The sequence below is a fragment of the Venturia canescens genome, chromosome 1 (assembly GCF_019457755.1).
Source record: "Venturia canescens isolate UGA chromosome 1, ASM1945775v1, whole genome shotgun sequence".
Lineage (NCBI taxonomy): Eukaryota > Metazoa > Arthropoda > Insecta > Hymenoptera > Ichneumonidae > Venturia > Venturia canescens.
The window spans coordinates 27,534,023-27,555,199 of NC_057421.1; the positions used below are offsets into that span (position 1 = coordinate 27,534,023).

Consider the following 21,177-nt stretch of genomic DNA (forward strand, 5'->3'; position numbering starts at 1 on the left):
ACACTCGTCAAAATGATAAGAAATTGATCAAATTTGGTGATAATGTTCTTCAACGTCAAGTGCGAAGACACCATTTTTTTCAAAATTTTCTTCTGCTTAGTTATCGAGTAATTACGCATTAAAGCAGATTTCTTATGCCCGAAATGTATACTTATATATATGGAAACGCTATGCTTATACCACTTGAATTTTAGTGATCAATTACTCAATAACTGTACACAAGAAAAATCTTTAAAAATTTGTATTGCCAAATTTGGCCCTAAAGAATATGTTCACCAAATTTTATTAAATTCTTATCATTTTGAAATTTTTAATGTATTTAACATGGTTTAGCATGGCAACATTGTATCGTCGGTAGCTACCCTCCTTAACAGAAAAGTTCATTTAATTAGTGCAATTAAACGAATAGTCGAATGAATCTTAGATTCATATAAATAAAGCAAATATGGAATCGCTTCGATATCGTTTGTGGTTTTCAGCATCATAAATGTACACTGAAAAAAAGGATCAGTAAATTAAAAAAAAATTGAATTGTTTAACCCAAAACTACTTTCACTGCCCGTGATGATCATCACAGTTTATGGTACGTATCTGGAACCATTTCAATCAAAGAAAAATTCCTACCTGCATGAGGATCTACGTATCTACCTACATCTTTCTAAGTACGCACGCTGTCCACTAGACTACCAGGACCTTGTTACATATAAACTCAAAAAGGCATTATATAAGTTGCGACTTAACTCTTTTAGTCACAATTGTTTCGTCTACTCCAATTTTGATGAAAATTATTATTCAAAACTTTTTGGGGTCGCTGATTACGAATTTAATTACAGATTTTCAAAATAAAAAATGTCGTATCTAATACAACGGACGACTTTTTCAAAAATCGATCCAATTGGTCTGAAACTTGTCACTCGGGGATTTTAGGGTCGCTGATGACGAATCCGATGTTGGATTTTCAAAATTCAAAATGGCGGATGATTTTTTTTTAAATCACCCCAATTGACCTGAAATGTGTTTTTGCGGGTTTTAGGATCGCTGATAACGAACCCAATGTTCGATTTTTAAAATTCGAATCGACAGATCCAACATGGCGGACAAAAATCGCATAAGTTTATTACAGAAAATTACCATTCAAACGTTTACGCGGTAACTGTTCACAAATCTGATATAAATAGCTTTTTGATTAAAAAAAAAACAAACAAATTGAAAAAAAAAAATTGGATGAGTTTTCTGCAACCTCTGTGTGGTTCAAAAATCTTGAGAGTAATCATTTTGATCAGCAAGTGAATAATGGTATCGAAAAATTGATTACTTGGTTTATCAAATGAATTAAACAATGAATCAATGCAATGAAAATATTTATTGGATCCAAAAAACAATGTATTCCAAACCTGATTAGAGCTATTTACTTGGCTGAATCATGCATGTGTTGTTATTCCAATAACATATTTTTTTGCATCGTATGTTCGAATTCAAAATCGTATACTTTTTGAAATAACAGAATATTTTATTAATTCATCTACATATATTATTCAATGGACGAAATGTCTGGTTGAATCAATGAAAAATTTCAATATCATCGTGCTATTGACAACAATCACATTTTCTTTGAAGCAATATTTCATTCATTTCGATCCAAAACATTAGATTTGAATCAATCATTTTTTCTTCAATAACATCAATGTTATTGAATCAACATCATCTTTTTCTCATACAGTTTTCTTTCTTACAACTGATTTCAGCTCGGTCTTCATTATATTATTTATTGTTATGGAAATTCCTCACACCCCATCATCAATTTCAATTAGAACTGGTGGTAAGACAGGTAGTTATGAGTCCTTTGAAGTATCTCTATTTGAAAAATATGTTAATTCCAAAATCGAATTATGTTCGAATCAAGATCTGCAATGGGATCAAAAACTAATTCTCAAAATCTCTTAGAATTTCTTAGATTTCACTGCCGGAATGGGAGAAAATATTTTATTTGAAGCCAATGGAGAACTTTTTTTAAGGTGGATGATTTTCATCGCGCACAGTGCAACAAAATTCATTCACTAGTTCATGAAATATTGGCAACCGTGAGAATTTTCTATGGCAATAATAGTACTTTTTTATCATTATACCATACTTACCAAGGAATTAGTTTTTATCCAATTTATTTCACAACGTATAAATCACATAATGGCAAGGGTGGAAGGAGAAACTGCGAAAATTTTTGTCGATACGGTCACCACCAAGACGACCTTTCCCGGTGGCGAATCGGATACTTTTCAGCATGGTTACCACAGACGCGATTAGCAGACTTCTCAACTGCGACCGCGTGATCGGTTATTAATTCAATCAATTAAGAATCGCACTACAAAAAAAATCGATGTTTAACTTATTGATATTTTCTCCCCTATCGTTGCGCACGCGAAAACTTCTATTTATTTTTTGTACCGCGGTACGAAGACGATTTTCGGATTAGCGAGTGTTCTATTTTTGTATTTCAAATGTCGAAAGATGAAACCCAATAATACTTTTGACTTGAGTATAATATGGAGCGTAAACATCAGCCTCAATTTACAATTTTCTTGGCTCTCACCTTTCATTACACTTTATTCTGTTCCAAAAATGCACAATGCCCGAAACGGGAAATTTATTTAAAATAGACACGGACCGATAGAAAATATTCTAGTAAAATTCATCACGAAATACATAGACGTTTGAGAAACTGTATTAGGTATTGGGGTAGGCTCCTTTGTTTGTATCAAAATTTATTGTCTTGAGATTTGAATCTTCCATCCGGACATTTTATTTGAGGATTATTTTGTTTAACCTTTTAATGTTCCAATTTGATTACAACTTGGTATTGTGTAGCGTACAATTCTTCCAGAGTGGCATTATGAAATTCTTGAAATTTAACAAATTGTTCCACGATATATGCTCCAGTAAAGTATGGACATTGTCCTCTGTTTGCCTACAAACGATTCGGTCACAATAAACGCTCACAAAACTATCGACGACTTGGCGTTACAATAAAATAATTTTCGAATTCGTATCGGGGGGTTGCTTGTAATTGACGAATCTCCCTCCCCCTCCCCTTCGCGCCACGCCGAGCGCGCTATTAGGTTTCGATTGTACAAAAGTTTTGTTCTTTGTTCGTTCCCCCATGTAGAAAGAAAGTGAGGGGAGGACGAGTCAGCAAGTGTCAACTTTTGATGATATGTCTCGATTTGCAATCTCCATTATCTGGTATTACCCGTAACTGTCGCGTGCTGCACGGGGGAAACAGTGAGAGTGCTACACGCAACTGTAGCGGGATTAGAGGAGCCTGAGAATGGCACCGACCGATTTAACGAACATTCAAGCAATAAAGTTGACACGTTTTTTCATGAGATTTACCGGTTTCTGGATTTCTGGTAATCCGCGTGGTAAACTTTTCATGGATCTCATGACGGGTTATACGATCATAGCGATTATAATCGCTTGGTATCTAGTCACAACGGATCTGTGGTACTCACGATCAGATTTCCATGTAAGTACAAAAAAATAAGATTTCAGTCGAGTGTGGAAAACGAAAGAACCAACAGCTGAATGATGGTGAGATATAACGATCAATAACCCGAATGTAATTCGCTTTCGTCACTTAAGGAGGGTTGGATTGAGACGACACAATGTTGCCTTGCTAAGCCATGTTAAAAATATTAAGAATTTCAAAATCATAAGAATTTAATAAAATTTGGTAAATGTGTATTCTTTAAAAATATATAAGACAATATAATTTTTTTAGATTTCTCTACCACATAGCTCTCGAGTAATTGAACATTAAAGTTCACGTGTATAAGCATAAAGTTTACATCTATACAGTTATACATCTCGTGCATAAGAACTTCGATTTAACGCTCAATTATTCGATAATCATGTGGCAAGAATATTTGAAAAAAATTGTATTTGTATACTTGATACTAAAAAATGTTATTACGAAATTTGATCAAATTCTGATTATTTTGATTTCATGATCCACCCTCCTTAAAGTAGTTCGGCCGTTCTATGACTAGTCAAGATTGCAACTACTCTATGTTGATTTATTTTAAGTCTAAATCATACTGGCACACAAAAAAAAAGTATTTTTGACTAGACCCATGTAATCTATGTATTTTTACGCGCTGAATCAGAATTTGGGGCCAGTTCAGCGCCTACACCCACCAATTTGGAGTAAATTGCAAAAAACTGCTAAAATTGTAAAATAATCTCATTTTTTAGAAAAATTTTTTTTTTACCTATATCATGCATGATTTTTATAATTTGATACGGTGAATTTAAATGCAGAGTTATTTTAGCTTATACACCTTCACAATATTGAGTAAGCAAAAAAAACGCATATTTGAGCACTAAAAAATTTTTTTTTGACCTTTATCATGCATGCTTTTTATGTAATTTGATGCGCTCAATTCGTATATATTTTCATTATTTTTTGTGGATGTTGGAAGAGCAATTTTAATAAAAGAAATATTTTAAAATTGAGAGGAATCGTCGTCAAGTTTCGCGTTTACTGATAACTAAACGCGGGACGTGACAATAAAGGTCAAAAAAAATGTTCAGTGCGTTTTTATACTTATATGCGTTTTTTATACTTACTCAATATTGTGAAGGTGTATAAAGCTAAAATAACTCTGCATTTAAATTCACCGCATCAAATTACATAAAAATCATACATGATATAGGTCAAAAAATAAAAATTCATCTCAAAAATGCGATTATTTTATAATTTTAGCAATTTTTTGCAATTTACTCAAAATTGGTGGGTGTAGGCAATGAACTGGCCTCAAATTCTGATTCAGCGCGTCAAAATACATAGAATTACATGGATCTAGTCAAAAGTACTGACCACTTTTTTTTGTATGCCGGTGTTATTAATAAAATTAATAAACATTTATATTGATAATATTTTTATCATAAGAGTGTAATAAAATGCTTTAAAAATATTATAAAAAATAAAATTTATACTTCAACTTGACTTGCTAATGATTGAGTTGGTACCGGTCACACTTGAAATGCACATAACCTAGGGAACGTTTTTATTGTGTGAAAGAAAATTTATATTGGTATAATGACACCGAGAAAAAGGAGTGGCCAATTCATTAAAAAAAAAGCGAAGCTACAAGACGAATGAAAGCACGTGAGTCAGTCTCAATAAGAAATTTGATGAAATGCCCGCGATTCCCGAATTTGCCTGAAGTTCAATCAGCTGTTACCAGCTGTCCAACGTAATGATCCACTTTCGTCGAAAACTAAAGTTTTTTCATGTCTTCTTTCTTAAAAACCCCATAAGGTGATGTTTTTTTTGAAGGAACGGAATCTGTGATAAATTTTCTTAATGATATAAACTTTTCCAAAACTCGAACACCGTACAATTTTTTCACAAATAATATCATTGTGAGTTCTCCCATAGGATACCGTGTTAAAAACTCAAAATAGTAAATAAAATAATTCAAAATTTTGCCCCGTAAGAGGTCTCGGAACTGTGCTTATCATTGTCAGAGGACCTTAAACTATCATTTACCGGAAAAAAGTGGACCTTCACCGTACTTTATCGAACGGCCGAACTATTTTAATGTTCTTATCTAACCGTATAACAAATGCCAAAAAGTGGAATTTTGAAGTTTTTTTTTAATCCCGCGTAGCCTTGTTACTTTATATTTTAGCAAGCAACATACACAGCCTGCAACATGATGACAGTTCTGACAATAGTCATCAAGCTAACTACGTTCTCGTTACGGCGAAAAGAATTTATGAAACTTATTCAGTACTGCTACGACAACTTCTGGAAAACTGATTACGATGAGGAGGATGTAGGGATTTTGCACAATTGCGAGATCCGATGCGTTTTTTTCGTGGAGACGTTTACCTTTTTCGCCCTGACTACAGTCTGTACATACGCCGCATATCCGATTATCGGTGAGTTAGCATTTTTTTAATATCTCATGCATAATCCTTCGATATTCCCACACATTTCCTGCTCGGGAAAGATGTTATTTGTGTCTACTCGTTTTAGTGGTTTTGTAGAGGCACATTCTCAGGGATGTGCGGAAGAGGAAAAGAAACGATACTGTTTGATTAATGAGTACATGTTGAATATTTAACTTTGCAGCGAATATTGGAAGAAATGAAACTGACAGGATTCATCCGTTCACTATTTGGCTAGACTTCCCGGCAACCACGACACCGTACTTTGAAACGATTTTTGTTGTTGAAGTATACATTGTTAATTTTCACATTTTACACCAAAATCAATGATCTTCGCCGTATCATTCAAGTCGATACGATCATGAAATCGTTCGTTTCGTACAATATAACAAATTTTCATTCGTTTATTAATTTCATTCAATCCGAATTCATATCGCACGCATCCTGATCAACGCTGATCGAAGCTTTATTTACAGATATTTGCGTGTTTTCACTCAGGCGTTTGTTACTTTTGCTTCGACAATTTCTTATGCATCGTAAATGTGTTCACTGCCGGTCAATTCCGTATATTACAAAGAAAATTGAGGCTTGTACGCTACGCGTACGGATTTGAATCACAAAGCAATTCCTTCACGGATCTTTCCTCGTGCAACGGATACAACGAATTTTCAAAAACAACACCGGTTGAGAAGCGGTATAAATCCAGAGAGACATTGAAGGACTGCATTGAGAAGCACCAAGCTCTCATTGCTTTCACTGAGTCGGTTGAAAATATGTATACACTGGTTATACTTGGCCAGGTTGTCATATTCAGCCTCCTCATCTGTCTCGTGAGCTATCAGGCTGTTTTGGTGAGTTTTTACATCCCAGATCCGGACGAATCCTGCGCTGGTTTTCTAGAGCCACTCTGATTAGATGCTAAAATAGTAAGAAAAAGACACATTCTACCTCACTTCTCGTGCTTCGATATTTGATTTAGGTCGAAAAATTTCGACGAGCAAACGATAGACACTCGTGTCTAACATAAGAGATTTTGAGACTTGGCGTATTGTAGAGATTTAGTTATTCTACGAATACATACATAACGGAGTCGAATAATTTCAACTTGGAGAATTCGGGGTGAGATTAAGGTATTTCTTTCACGAACTCTAACTCTCCACAAAAAATTGATTTTAATTTACAGTAAAGTACAAGTGCATGCGAATAGACTGGTGAAATTTCAGGTCAGGTTATCGAACATTTAATGAAGAAGAATTAAAATTTCAAATATCATAAAATTTATATGGGAGCTTACGGAGATTCTATCGTCACCACATTTCTATTCAATAATTCATACGCTGAATATCTTTAAATTCCTGATACAAACTGCCTCACGGATAGAAAAAAAATGTAAGGCATCCATAGCGATGATAAAAATAAAGGGTTACCGAATGTTGAAAAGAGATATTAACAATAGAAATTGGATAAATAGCAGTAGCAGAAGCTTTTCCCATATAACAGCGACTTTTCAGAGGTTAGGAATCAGTCCAAATTTCGAGTGCCCTAGTTTGCGTCACCAAAAAATACGGTTCTGCGAAAGGAATACCTTAAGCGAATGATCTATGCCTTTGAGGCGAAATATTGCTACGTGGAAATGGACGTTCTGCATCCGAACAAAAGAATTTTCTTCTTAACATGAGCTGTGCTGAAACTCTGAAATACAAAATCCTTACCTTTTAATCTTCATATTGCCTTTTCTTAAATGGAGGTTGCATTATTCAAAGATTTTTCTTGTTCTCAATGAATCCATTCGAGGCTGATGGCGAGTTTTCGAGACGAATGATCTTCATTGTGCACAGCGCTGGAACGTTCACCCAACTGTTTATGTTCACGTTGACCTGCGATGATTTGATACGAGAAAGTCAAGCAGTTGCCGAAGCTGCTTATTCCGCCCGCTGGTACTACTGTCTCTCTGATCCCTCTCGCAGGACGCTCGGAAAGGATCTCATGTTCGTCATTATGAGAGCGAGACGGCCCTGTTGCCTTACCGCCGGTGGCTTTTGTCCGATCTCTTTGGAAACATTCACAACCGTGAGAATGCACGAACGCAGTAATATTCATCTCCTGTACTGATCAATTTTTATAACAAAATTGTATTTCGTTATTTCAGATATTGAGTTCAGCAATGTCTTATTTGACTTTATTGAGGAATGGCCAAAATACCGATTAGCAGTGTACTCTCTCAATGCTAACCGAGTGTTCTGAAAAATGGTATCCCTGATCGTCTTTGTCCGATACCATACTGAGTTTCGATCGAGCGACTGCATATACGAAATAATAAAATAGAAATTAAAAATACAAACGTACCATTCACTTTTTTATATAACGCAACCACGTTTTCCTCGCTTTTCGAGCCTGCCAGCGGTACGCAAAGTAAGTGTTTTACCGACTGTTGAAGTGGATTAGTGGTGGGGAGTGCGAAAAACACCACTTTTAACTCCTAGGAGTTTGGGTGTTTTTCGCACTACCCACCACTAATCCACTAAAGCAGTCGGTAAAACACCTACTTTCGGTATCGTCGGCACGCTCGAAAAAGCTCGGAAACGTGGTTTGGTTATATAAAGTATCGTGTGCACCTCGGAGGCAAGGGTTTTTAACGCCTCGCGCGATGTTTTCAGTACTCGGTGTCAAAAGTCCTACTTTGCCTCCTTGATACACAATGTGCTATTAACTATTTCTACTTTCTCATTTTTTCGTGAAAGAACCTCGACCGATTTCTCCAACCGGCACGTGATAAATATATCCGAAATTCATTGTTTGATGAACCCAAGACAAATTATATTTTTATATAACACAACCGCGTTTACCTCACTTTTTGAGCGTCTATACAGGATCTAATATTAGTGTTTTTGTAACCGTCGAAGCAAGTAGCGGTGGGAGGTACAAAATACAACACTTTTAGCTCCTGGGATTTAAAAGTGCTTTATAACGTGTTCCACGCATGCGCGTTTCTCACGTCACCCGTTTATTATCGTACGCCGTTGTGCAGAGCTACTGCCATCAGTGCATTTGTGAAAGAGAATGAGAACGTAACCTCACTTTCGCACCAAAAAGATGGAGTGAACTATTTACTGTGCGATGACTAAAGCATTGATCATTCTACATCTACACGTATTTACAGGATCGACATTTTTTTTTTTTGTCAATTTTTCAATACAGTACAAACCAGTCAATACAATATAATACAGTACAATACAGTTTGTCAATACAATACAAGCCTACTCCATTGGACTTTTACTGTTCGGTCAAAAATCTTACTTGTTATGATGATCCGAGTTTCATGGTGACATTCACAATTGTGCTCATCCTTTATTACAATATTATTGATCTCTATAATGGTAGATCTTCAGCACGATAGGCGCGTACTATATCGTTATCGTAAATTTTAAACCTAATCAATAAATCACGCCGTCCATTTTCACTACGAGCAGACAAAGTCCGTGAAAAAAGTTCGATCGCTGTTGGTTGATCGACGGTTCGTACTGACGCTGAAGTCGATAAATGAGCCCCTTGAACAGAAAAAAAACGAATGCCTCATGGATTTCTTCTTTACTTCTTATACGCGTGTACGAAAACCACTACCGATTCCTCTTTGTTGTACTGTCATTCACAGAAAAAATTGGAAGTGACGTCTCCTCGAAGACGATTCACATTCTCGAATCACATCGTCTGGTTTTCCGGTTCTACGGGGGATTGCTGCGGTCTTCCGAAGCTTCCTCTGTAATCAAATGAAAAATTTGACTGCTATCAAATATCACGACTATGGATCACAGAGGAAAGGAATAAAAAATCGAAGAAAGATTAAAAGGACTGTGCCAAGAATGAAGGCTATCATGGGAAATGTGTTGGACGAGATAAAATATACGTACCGACATCCGGGACGATCCCACGGGGATGAATATTTGAAGAGGGGCTTGGCCGCTGATGAGAAAGTATCGTTGCTTCCGCAGTGGCACTCTCAGACGGTACCTTCCATTTTTCCAAGATGGAATCGTCAAGCGTAGAAAATCATTTCTCGATAAAAATGACACGGTTTTACATGCAGGTCGTTGGTATGTGGTACGTCGAGAAAAAACGGGACAAAATAATATCAAACGTAGTTCTTGTTTACACAGTACTCACTATGCTCGTCGCTCTCGTCGTAATGGGAACTGATTTCTTCTACTCATGGGGTGATTTGCACGTTCGTCACATCGTTTATCATAATGATTATGATGAAACTGAACGTATCAAAGCAACGAGCGATAGTAACTCGAATCTAATTACCAGGCGATAACTTACAACGCTCCTTGCACGATAACTGTATTGATCGAACTTTTTAAACTCATCGTCTTCTTATACAATCGACAAAAAGTCATGGATTTGAACGCGTTCACGGAACATACGTTTTGGAAAAAGAAATATGAATTGATGGATCTATTAATATTGAACAAGTGCAATGAACAGACACTGCGGATGAATATTATTCTGGCAGTTCTCATGCAAATCATAGCGTGGCACTACTTGAGCATCCCGATGGTTGGTGAGTGAAATTTAACAGTTTCAATTTTACTATCCCAATCCGCGTAAGTGCATGAGAATCAGAGACGCATTAAAGAACGTGGCTGGGGAAATCCCATTAAATCTCATCCACCAACCCTCCCAAGGCTCTCCTTGGTAAGGGGATCTGTATTCCGAAGAAGCAAACCGCGACGCGTGTGTCCGCATAAACGTTTTTCAACGTCTTTTTTTGCGAAGGCTATTTTTGTGTCTCAGATGGCCCACTCAATTGGAAAAAATGCAGACGTTCTGGAATTTTTCTCAATTTCTGTCTCAGCCTCTGACGATAGCTTACAAATACAGTAAAATTCTTTGTTTTCTAATAAAATGATAATCGTCGAATGTCCGCTTTCTCATCCCCGTCCATAATATTTCGTCCCTTTCTCTCTACAGAATCCATAGGAAAAGACCATTCACAGAGGATACTACCATTTCGATTGTGGTTCAATCTACCATTCACAGAGACACCGTATTACGAAGTTGCTTTCGGTCTACAGGTAAACTCTTCGCTATGGAAAGCACATCGAAGTGGCTTCTCGAAGAAACCTGTTGAAATAATGGTTTCGATTTTTTCAAACAGGCTGCAGCAACCCTGAGTGTCTCCGTGTGCACAACGACTTTCGCCTCTTTTCTTTTCACGGTATGTGTTTATGCGACTGGTCAATTCAAGATATTGCAACGTCGAATAGAAAACTCTTGTGACATGTACATGGAAAATATGATAAAAGATTACGACGGTGGGGAAAAAAACGAGAATGAACTAACGACGTACAACGAACTGAAAAATTGCATCAGGCAACATCAGCTGCTTATTGATTACATGGACGAAGTTGAAAATTTGTACTGTTATATAATGATGGGTCAAGGATTGGGGGCAGTTCTGCAAATATGTTTTTCCGGTTTCCAAGTGCTTTTGGTAAGGAGTCGATAAACATTTTTCATTTTATTGTTCAGGAGGTTAATGCATAGGTTATGATTTTCCAAAGGGAGCGGATGAATCGGTTCTCCGGACGGCACTCAGCATCGAGTTTTTTTGGGGTGCGGTTATTATTTTATATTTATTTTCCTGGGCGTGTCACGAAATAGCATTGGAAAGTACAGCGATTGCTGAAGCGGCTTACCGCGCATTTTGGTACGCTCTCCCGTACCACAGTCGATGGGGAAGGGCATACCTGATGGCTAGTCAGTTCGTCACGGTCAGGGCGCGAAAGCCCTGCATCCTTACCGTTGGAAAATTCACCCCAATGACTCTCGAGACATTTACTTCGGTTAGTCAATTCTCTGGTATCAAGAGAATCGATGGAGTCTCCCAGAATGAGCCATTAAAACTGCTGTTCCGGGTACTCATCGAACCTTTTTTTTCATATTAATTCATATTTTACACGGATCCCACAGGTATTGAGTACGTCGCTATCATATTTCTCAATACTTCGGCAGATGAACGATGACGCGGTTTAAAGGTCCACAAACCAAGTTGAACAGATAAAACTCCAATAAATTCTTCGTGGCGAAAATTATTCAATTGCCATTCCGGGTTTGTGAAAAGTGTACCGTGTACAATTTGTATTAATACTAGTTTGTAGATAATGAAATATTCAATGTTGTGATTACGATGCAGTTTTGGTAAGGGACTATTTTCTTTCTCATTCGCACAAATTCATTTGGGTTACTTTTACAAAATTATTTTTCTATCGTTCACAAATCGTGGTCCTAAATCTACCGTGTACTTCTCCCACATAATGATGGTGCAGTGAAGAAAAATCTCCTCTAGTGACAAACACGGAGAGAATAAATGGTTATATTTAGCGTGAAATTCACTGTAAAATTCACCGGATATATTTGATTGCGGGGACAAGTTAACGAAAAATATTTATTCCAGTAACGCACTGTAAAATTTTCAATATTTTGTGGAATTTTCAGTTTTACAATAGTCAATATTGTAGACCGTGAAATTTACGGTACGTGTATATTAAAATTTACAAAATGTTTAGAAAATTTTACGATGAATCACGGTAAAATGTCTTTGCCCTAACGTAAGTATTGATCACTCGTTTCCGAATTTCGTAGCACACTGAAATGATGATTTACACACTTCGATAAAGGGCTGAGCATATAAAAACAATGGGGAAATAGTCTGATATAGCGATAAGATTCTCTACGATGTCCCCAGTATAGCTGCATTCTAGTATAAAAATTTGTACGGAGATTTTGTGACGTCAAAATTTTCTAAATACTCCAGTAAAATTTTCTACTGTGAACAATGAATATTTTGTTTTTTTTTTTTTTTTTTTTCATAGGAAAATTGGATTTCCACCAGGAATCCAATATTCTTGGTCCCACACGTTGTCCCACAAAACTGTTTTGTATTGTTTTCTGTTTTATCATTGATAAGAAATTTTACAAAGAAAATGTAGTCTTCTTGCAGTATGAGTTCCATCGTTGTATTCTATAGATTTTTATAACTTTTAATTCATCAAAATCTATCTAAAAATCCAAGCATTTACATTTCACTTGAAAAATCTCATTAACTATCATTCCTAAGTAACATATGAATTCGATAAAATCCATAATTCACAACACAAGTAATAGCATTTTTTTTGGACCTCAACTTTAAGCTTCATCTTTTGGAATCTTTTTTTCATAAATGTAAGACAAATCATGTTCAATACGAAGTACAAATTTTTTATTATTATTATTCTTTCAACGTAGCGATAAAACATAATTTCATTAGCAAATCGATAATTTGAAGAATTGATTGCACTTCCTGGAGCTCATGTTCATTTCCTAAACTCATTGTCAGCTCAAAAAAATTCTACGTGTGTTGCTAACTTTGTGTTGCCCGACGACGATGGCAACACAAAAATCATTACGGTTTAGACTTGAATTCGCTTTCCTTGCATTCGAGATCACCTTTGCCCTCGAGGTACATCGTGGTTTGATTCATTCTTTGGGAAAAAAACCTCTCCAACGTTCAAACATCTACAAGTTTCGAACTATCGATCAAAAACTTCTTTCGTGGATATGGTAGTACTCAAGGACTTTCAGTAGCGGACACGGACTGAATCGACAAATGGTTCAAAGTTGTAAGCAATTTTTATCGATTTCGGGAACTCAAACCACTCACTAAGAAATTGAGTAAGAAAAACACTTCCATCAAATCGCCTTCGATTGCTCGCCTCTCTTAGGAATCGAATTTTCTTATCGTTATGATCAACGAAATTAAAAATTCGTTTCTCATTTTTGAGTTAGAAAGTAAATTATAACCGACGAATATAAAAATTGTTAGCCCACCAACACTTATTTTGTAAGCTAAGAAACCGTGTGTGCGATACATGCTCTATTACCTTTGCGGTATTTCTCTTGAGGATAAATTCCTATTCATACATGCGAGGGCCGAAATCCTGTAATATTCGACGAAAGTTGCATCAGGCGATTGTGTGCACGTTAATCGGTCAATTCATTCGTGTTCTTGGCGATTATTACCTCCACTGCAATTTTCTTTTTTCATCCAATTAGTAAATACTGGTTCTCCCGCGCATCAAGATCACAAAAAATTTATACACTGCACTTGTGATTCAGAATAACCGTAAATTAGTAAATTTCAATACGCATCTTTTGAAAAAAGATGGAAAATATTTAAGGATAACTTCCTACGTTATTCGTAGAAAAAAAAACGAATTCCTTTAGGAGTACGTTTTTCAGGGGCAGATTTCAAACTCGACACGAACCAAGTACCCAGAATCGCAGTTGCTCAGGCGTTACAGCTTCATGCTCACGCTGTTATGCTCGGCGGTTGAACTCTGGGGACTTGGTTCGGGTCGAGCTTGTTCTTTGCCCGTTCATCCAAACCCCTCTGGGTATATTTTCGAACAAACCTTTTGATTTTTTTTAAGCATCCATAATATGGAAAATCTTCAAAATATAGAACAAATAAGCTGCAGCCTATCAAAGCTCGCAACCGGATTTTGCTCTTTATGTTCAGCCTGGAAACCGAAGTTTTTTTTCAGAAAATTTCAGAGAAATAATGCTTGAAAACAGATTAAAATATAAAGAAAAGGTCCGAACATTGGATAATTTCTACTCATTTCTTCTTTGTGATAAGAAATCGATGAAAAAAAGCAGATATGATTCTGAGGGTGCAGTCTCATTGGGTGAGTAACTCTAAATCACGTAAGTTGGGCCGTTGAATGTTTCGGTGGACACGAGTTATCTTCTGAGATTACGGACGTGTTTAAAATGAATTTAAACTGTTTAGTCCGTTCAAACCCTAGCAAACACTGTATCACTATTTTTTTGACAATCGGAGTTTTTGTTACTCTGATATCAAGTGACTTTTTTCCAATTTTAAAGAGTATTTCACTTCCAGCATCTTTTTCAAGTTCGAGTAGACCTTGATGCACTGCAATAATCAATATGGTTGAACGCCATGATTGTAAAATATTTTTGATGTGAAGAAAGTGCGATGCCGATGAAACTCAAAATGTGTAGTAAACATTGATCGTTATTTCAGCTTTAAAGATGATTTATTTTGAATAAACCGTTCGTCAGTTTTCGGGAATCAATTAGAAAGATTATTCGAAAATAAAGTAAAATTTAAGTTTATACAATTTATTTAAATGATTTAAAATGACGCACATTTACAGACCCACAGTCAGCTCGATTTCGTCGAAGATACTTAAACCAAAATTTTCTTACTTGTATTCCATCCCGCAACGTATTCTTGATATGGTTTATTTTTTGCATGTTTGTAACGATTTAACTTCACTTCCAATTGTTAAAAAATTACCTTTACTGAAGACCAGGATCCCGTCTCACAATAACCATTATCAAAACGGCCTATTACTTCGCCTAGACTTTGTAACAGCAAAATATTCCAAGAAATGCGTGATTGGATTTCTTGCGGTTGACATATTCCGTGCTGATGGTCATGTAAGTCCTGATTGTAGAAACGTTTTTTTTATTTATTTTTTATTTATTTGGTCGGCCACGTGGTGAGAAGTACGCAGAAGGTGAGACTACGAGTGTCAAACTCCGATGATGTGGCTCGCTATATATCCACTATTATCTGTCATTATCTGTAATCGTCGCGTGCCGAATGGGGATGCAGAAAAAAAAAGTTGAAACACGCAACAGTTGCGGGACTGTAGCACCCGTAGGATGGCACTGTCCGATTTAAGCAATTCACCTGCAATACGGTTGACGCGTTTTTTCATGAGATTTACCGGTTTCTGGATTCCTCATAGCAAGGCCGACAAACTCCTTATGAATCTCATGACCGGTTACACGATTATTGCAATTGCAATCGCCGGTCTCATATGTTCGACTGATCTGATTTTTTCTCTATCCGATTTCCACGTGAGTATATTAGGATTTCAATGAGATGCGTGAAAAAAGTAAACCAATATTTTTTTCAATCATCACGATTCTCAATCGCACTCGAGTAACAATTGATTCTTGATCTTGACGCTCATTCTCGAAGAACTCATAATTTCTTAACACCCAATAAAATATTTTATGGTTAACTTCCATCGAGTAGGGAAATATCGATAAAGTTTTTTCTTCCTTTCGTTTTAGCAAGCAACGTATACGGCCTGTAACATGATGACAGTTCTTACAATTTGCATCAAGCTAATTATGTTCTTAATTCAGCGTGATAAATTTATGAAACTCATTCAGTATTGTTATAAAAATTTATGGAAAGCGGAAAACAATGCTGAGAGTTTGAGCATAATGCGAAGCTGCGAGTTGAGATGCATTTATTTTGTGGTAATGTTTACTTTTTTCGCTCTCTCCACCGTGTGTACTTACACCGCGTATCCGATTATCGGTAAGTCATTCTCGTTTTAATTTACCCCATTCCCCTTCCCATGAGAGATGTAATTTATTTTTTCCAACGATTGAGCACATACTTACCTGCATAGAAGAAAAAAAAAGACTTTTTTGAAGTCATCGAGAATTCTTTGGTGTTTAACTTTGCAGAAAATATGGGGAAAAATGATACTGACAGGATACATCCATTCACCCTTTGGATAAACCTCCCGACAACCTCGACGCCGTATTTCGAAACAATTTTTACTATTGAAGTAGTATATCTTGTTCATTTTCGTAAATCACATGACAAATCAATGATTTTGATTCTTCAAATCGATACAATCATGTAATCCTTCGCCAAGTACATCGCATAAGAATTTTCATACGGTTTCTTTCATCCAAATTAATTTTGTTGGTGTTGAATTTCGTTGAATCCTCACGTGTGCTCTTGTTGCAGATACTGTCATGCTTTCACTCGGGGATCTGCTACTTTTGCTTCGATAATTTCTTATGCATCATAAATGTCTTTACTGCTGGTCATTTTCGTATGTTACAAAGGAAGTTAAAGCTCATGCGGTACGCGGATGGAGTCGACTCAAATGCCAATTTGCATGCAGAAATATCGGCGAATGAGGAAAGCAGTAAATTTTCGAAAATAGAGTTGATCGAGAAACGTAATGGATCCAACGACACGTTGAAGGATTGCATTAAAGAGCATCAAGCTCTTATTGCTTTCATCGAGTCGGTCGAAGAGCTATACACGCTGGTTATACTCGGTCAGGTTGTTATATTCAGCCTCCTCATCTGTCTCGTGAGCTATCAGGCTGTGTTGGTGAGTTTTTGCCACCACCGGACTCGCGATAATGAAATGGAAAATTCCACAATTTTTTGAATCGTGTCAATTTTAATTGAGTCAAAAATATTTAAAAAAAAAGAATTTTGCGATTATCGTTGTACAAAAATGGAGCTAACGTTGTCGGCCAACGATTTTATTGTAAAACGGGAGCAAACTAATGAACCCGATCCCTATATATATATTTTATCAGTTAGACCACGTTCGATCTCAACCAAATGTAATCCATAAACTAGGGAAGAAAACACTGAATGATTGCAAATTTATCGTGACATTGATTGAAAAAAATGGAAGAACGAATTGATTGAAACGCTATTCGATATAACAAGCGATCAAAGTAGGTTGAGCACGATGCTTGTATTTTGGTAGACATTGAATGACCATATGTGTATAAGATCCGAAATTTTAACATCCTAATCGGATGTTTTCTTCGTATAAATATGAAAAAAGAATGGGTTCATTCGAGGCTGATGGAGAATTTTCGAGACGAATGATCTTCATCGTGCACAGCGCTGGAACGTTCACCCAATTGTTTATGTTCACGTTGACCTGCGATGATTTGATACGAGAAAGTCAAGCAGTTGCCGACGCTGCTTATTCCGCCTGCTGGTACTACTGCCTCTCTGATCCTTCTCGCAGGACACTTGGGAAAGATCTCATGTTCCTTATTATGAGAGCGAGGCGGCCTTGTTGCCTCACCGCCGGTGGCTTTTGTGCCATCTCTTTGGAAACGTTTACAACCGTGAGCATATTCCGTTCGATAAAACTTACTTTTTGAGAACGTAAATCCTCAACGTTGGGGTGCTAATGTTCGGTTATTTCAGATTCTGAGCTCCGCGATGTCTTACTTGACTTTGTTGAGGAACTGATGAGTAGCGCTTTCTCAATGACGAACTGTCAATCAAGAAAGTCTCAATCTTGCGACTGTATATATAAGAAACAGGAAAATAAAAAATATTCACTTACACTACGATTTTTTCTGCTTCGTTAACCGACCCCAAAGTGTCATACTCGATTCCTTTCTTCCTTCGGCCAAAAGATGAGTACATATTAATCATTCCCTTCAAAATTGCACGCACATGCAGCATGCAAAAATAAATCAACCCCTTGGCCACACGCACATTTATCGATATTCCTACGCGGCCTGTTTCGGATTGATAAAATTAAAAAAAAAAAAAAAAAAAAAAAATTGCGGAAAATTTTTGACGAAGGCGATACAAAAATTCCACGTCATCTTGTATAAGAGTATTGGCCTTCGCCGATTGACGGTGAACCACCCTACTGATCCGAGGTGAACATTACTTTCACTTGTAAATCTAAAGTACTGTTAAGGTCACCTTCCAACAACCAAGAACATCGAAATCTAACGGGAGCTGTTTCGAAATATCCGGAGTTGCTGCCCCGTTGATTTTTGTCATAATTTTTTCGAAGCCCCTATAATACCACTAATAAAAATGTATCCGAACTGGTATAAAATTGCAACGCGTCTAGCGTTCAGCAAAATTGTATGGGTGCACACGAAAACTTCTGTACTCATTCGTTTATGGTTTTCTTTTGGAATTCATCATTTTACGAAATGACTTCCGGAAGCTGCGCATGATTGTCTTTCAATTATGCTTGTGGAATGATCTATGGTTTTTGGAATCACGCTTTCAAAGATAATTCAAGATGCAAAAAACACCCTTTTGTATCGCCAGCTCGACTCAATTTGATCTTAGCAGAAATCAGTCCATATCAACCATCAAAATTGGAGATTTTCTATCAAAACAGACGAGTCCGGTCCCCAATCGAACTCTTACCGATCTAACTCTGACGTGATTTACTCGGTCACATAATCAATCGACCAATCGTTCGAACAAAGCAAACCAATCTCACGAAGACTGGTGCGTCCGAGCTTTTTCGGCATTCTTACTTAATTTCCGAAAGTTTATAGAGTTCACTGATCCTGCGGAAGATGGGCCTTGGTATGAAAAATACGATTCAGTGGATCGTTTGTTTTGGAAGATTGCGCAATAAACGGACAATCCGAATGAACATTATACGAGCGGATTTCACGATAACAGCAACCTGGCACCATATACTTGGACACTGCGACGGTTGGTGAGCGAAATTTAACTGTCATAAATGTCGCCATTTCTATTCATAAATACATATAAATCAGGGACAGATTAAAGGAAGTGGTTATACTTGAAACTCTATTAAATGTGAACCGGCGAATAACTTGAGAATTTCTTTAAAACGTCTTCCAAATACTTCACAAACCACGAAACATTTGGCTATAAAACAATTTCCAATTACGTTTTTAATCGAAGCAGTTTTTTTATGTTTCAAATCATCATCATCCCGACAAGCACTTCCAATGATTGTGTTTGAATAAACCATTAACAAATCAAAAAAAGTGCATCGGTGATAGAATTTTATCCAATTAAAATTTTATGGGGTTCTGTGAGGATAAAATATCCATAATTTACTAGTGACAATGTTCATCATCGCAAAAACAAAACGTCAGCAGGGACAGCAATGTTGCATGCTCTTGCCCATCACATTTTTCGATTGTGTTGACAGCAAATCAAAAATGATAATTTTCTATCTCTAAATTATTATGTTCTTCCCAAATCATTTTTTTTTTTATTGTGTTGACAGTAAATAAAAAAATATGATGATCGAATGACCCCAATGCAAGTTCCATTTTGTGTGAATTGTAAATTTTGGGGGATCGAACTGTCGTGGATTCTTTCATGTTTTTCGCGCGGACACGATTTTCCTCAAATTCTCAAAATTTCGAACCGTACAAACGCTAATGATTTGATCTTTCCATGCTCCAAGGTTTTGAAAAAACTACACAACCGTTCCATTGTCAACAGTCGCTAGTTTTGTGGAGGCAATTGTTTTGACTTCATCTAAGCAAAAAAAAACAGATCAATGTGAATTAGGGGCAAATTCGATTTAATAAGCAACGAAATTTCTTCATCCAGAATCGTCTTATCTCCCGAAGTATGTCGAGGAATATATCGTTTGAAAATGTGCAGTCCTTACCGTCGTCCCTATCGATTGAAAACTCTTGTCATAAATGCTCAAGTAGCGTGCTCAAGGATTCCTGCTATCAAACATAGGCTAGACCTCTCAACTTCAACTTCAACTTCAAATTGTAACAAAGCACAACATTTTTTCCCCGTAGAATTTTTCTCACGTCAAGATCAGTGAAACTCAAATTTTTCGTTTTTCGTTTTTCAGTAGCGGGTAAGCTACAATTAAGAAGTATACAAATCGTTAGGATCAATTATTGTGTATGGTTCATTGCTTTTGTGGTATTGCTCTTTTCGCTAACTCTCTATTTATACACTCGAGAGCTGAAGTACTGTAATATTCAATGAGCATTGCATCAGACGATGTGTGGAAGTAAATTAACCAACTTGTATGAAGAATTTACTTAACATTTCTTCAGATTGAACGAATCAGAAATTCTTACTGTGAATATACTCAAATATAATCAACGGTCGATTTCGCATTTTTGTTTTAGCATAAAAAGTGTTCATCCATGCTTCATACGCATTATGAGAAAACCCAAAAATTTCTGAATAATTGAGATGGTGTCGATGGTAGATCTGTGTCATTGTTTTTTTCTCGGTCATATCGAAATGTTTATCGGAACCAAAGTACTGATCAGTTTGAAATAAAATACACATGCATGTTCTTCTCGAATGATTCGCCAATTTCTTTTTATCAAAACTGCGAACTTCAGTAATCAAAATACTCGTTTGAATCTCTAGTCAAAAAATCACATCGGTGTGTAAACGAAACAATTATCACGATAGCGAAAAAGCTCCTAGATTGTTCAACAAAGTATCTGAAATAGAAAACGAAATACAAAAAATCGCCGAATCCTCATTGCCAAATAGGGTAATATGGGGTAAAACGGACACAGTGTCCATTTTGCCCCATAAAGTTGAATTCCGGGGCAAAATGGACTTTCCCGAAACTGA

General features: G+C 36.5%; 2 protein-coding genes across 2 annotated transcripts; both read left to right on the forward strand.

Moving 5' to 3' along the window:
* The first annotated feature begins 3,185 nt into the window (after nucleotides 1-3,185).
* On the forward strand, nucleotides 3,186-8,375 carry LOC122414576 (odorant receptor 13a-like). Its single transcript, XM_043425981.1, has 6 exons — nucleotides 3,186-3,520; nucleotides 5,691-5,943; nucleotides 6,137-6,240; nucleotides 6,429-6,803; nucleotides 7,747-8,022; nucleotides 8,102-8,375. The coding sequence occupies exons 1-6, from the start codon at nucleotides 3,323-3,325 to the stop codon at nucleotides 8,159-8,161; spliced, it is 1,266 nt and encodes a 421-aa protein (XP_043281916.1). The 5' UTR covers nucleotides 3,186-3,322; the 3' UTR covers nucleotides 8,162-8,375.
* A 1,573-nt stretch (nucleotides 8,376-9,948) lies between these two features.
* LOC122419315 (uncharacterized) lies at nucleotides 9,949-18,132 on the forward strand. The gene is made up of 12 exons (XM_043433753.1): nucleotides 9,949-10,174; nucleotides 10,261-10,513; nucleotides 10,924-11,027; nucleotides 11,111-11,446; nucleotides 11,517-11,798; nucleotides 11,926-11,982; nucleotides 15,664-15,885; nucleotides 16,105-16,357; nucleotides 16,510-16,613; nucleotides 16,799-17,173; nucleotides 17,661-17,936; nucleotides 18,019-18,132. Exons 1-12 carry the CDS (start codon nucleotides 9,977-9,979, stop codon nucleotides 18,061-18,063), a joined length of 2,505 nt encoding a protein of 834 aa, XP_043289688.1. The 5' UTR covers nucleotides 9,949-9,976; the 3' UTR covers nucleotides 18,064-18,132.
* The last annotated feature ends 3,045 nt before the right edge of the window (nucleotides 18,133-21,177 follow it).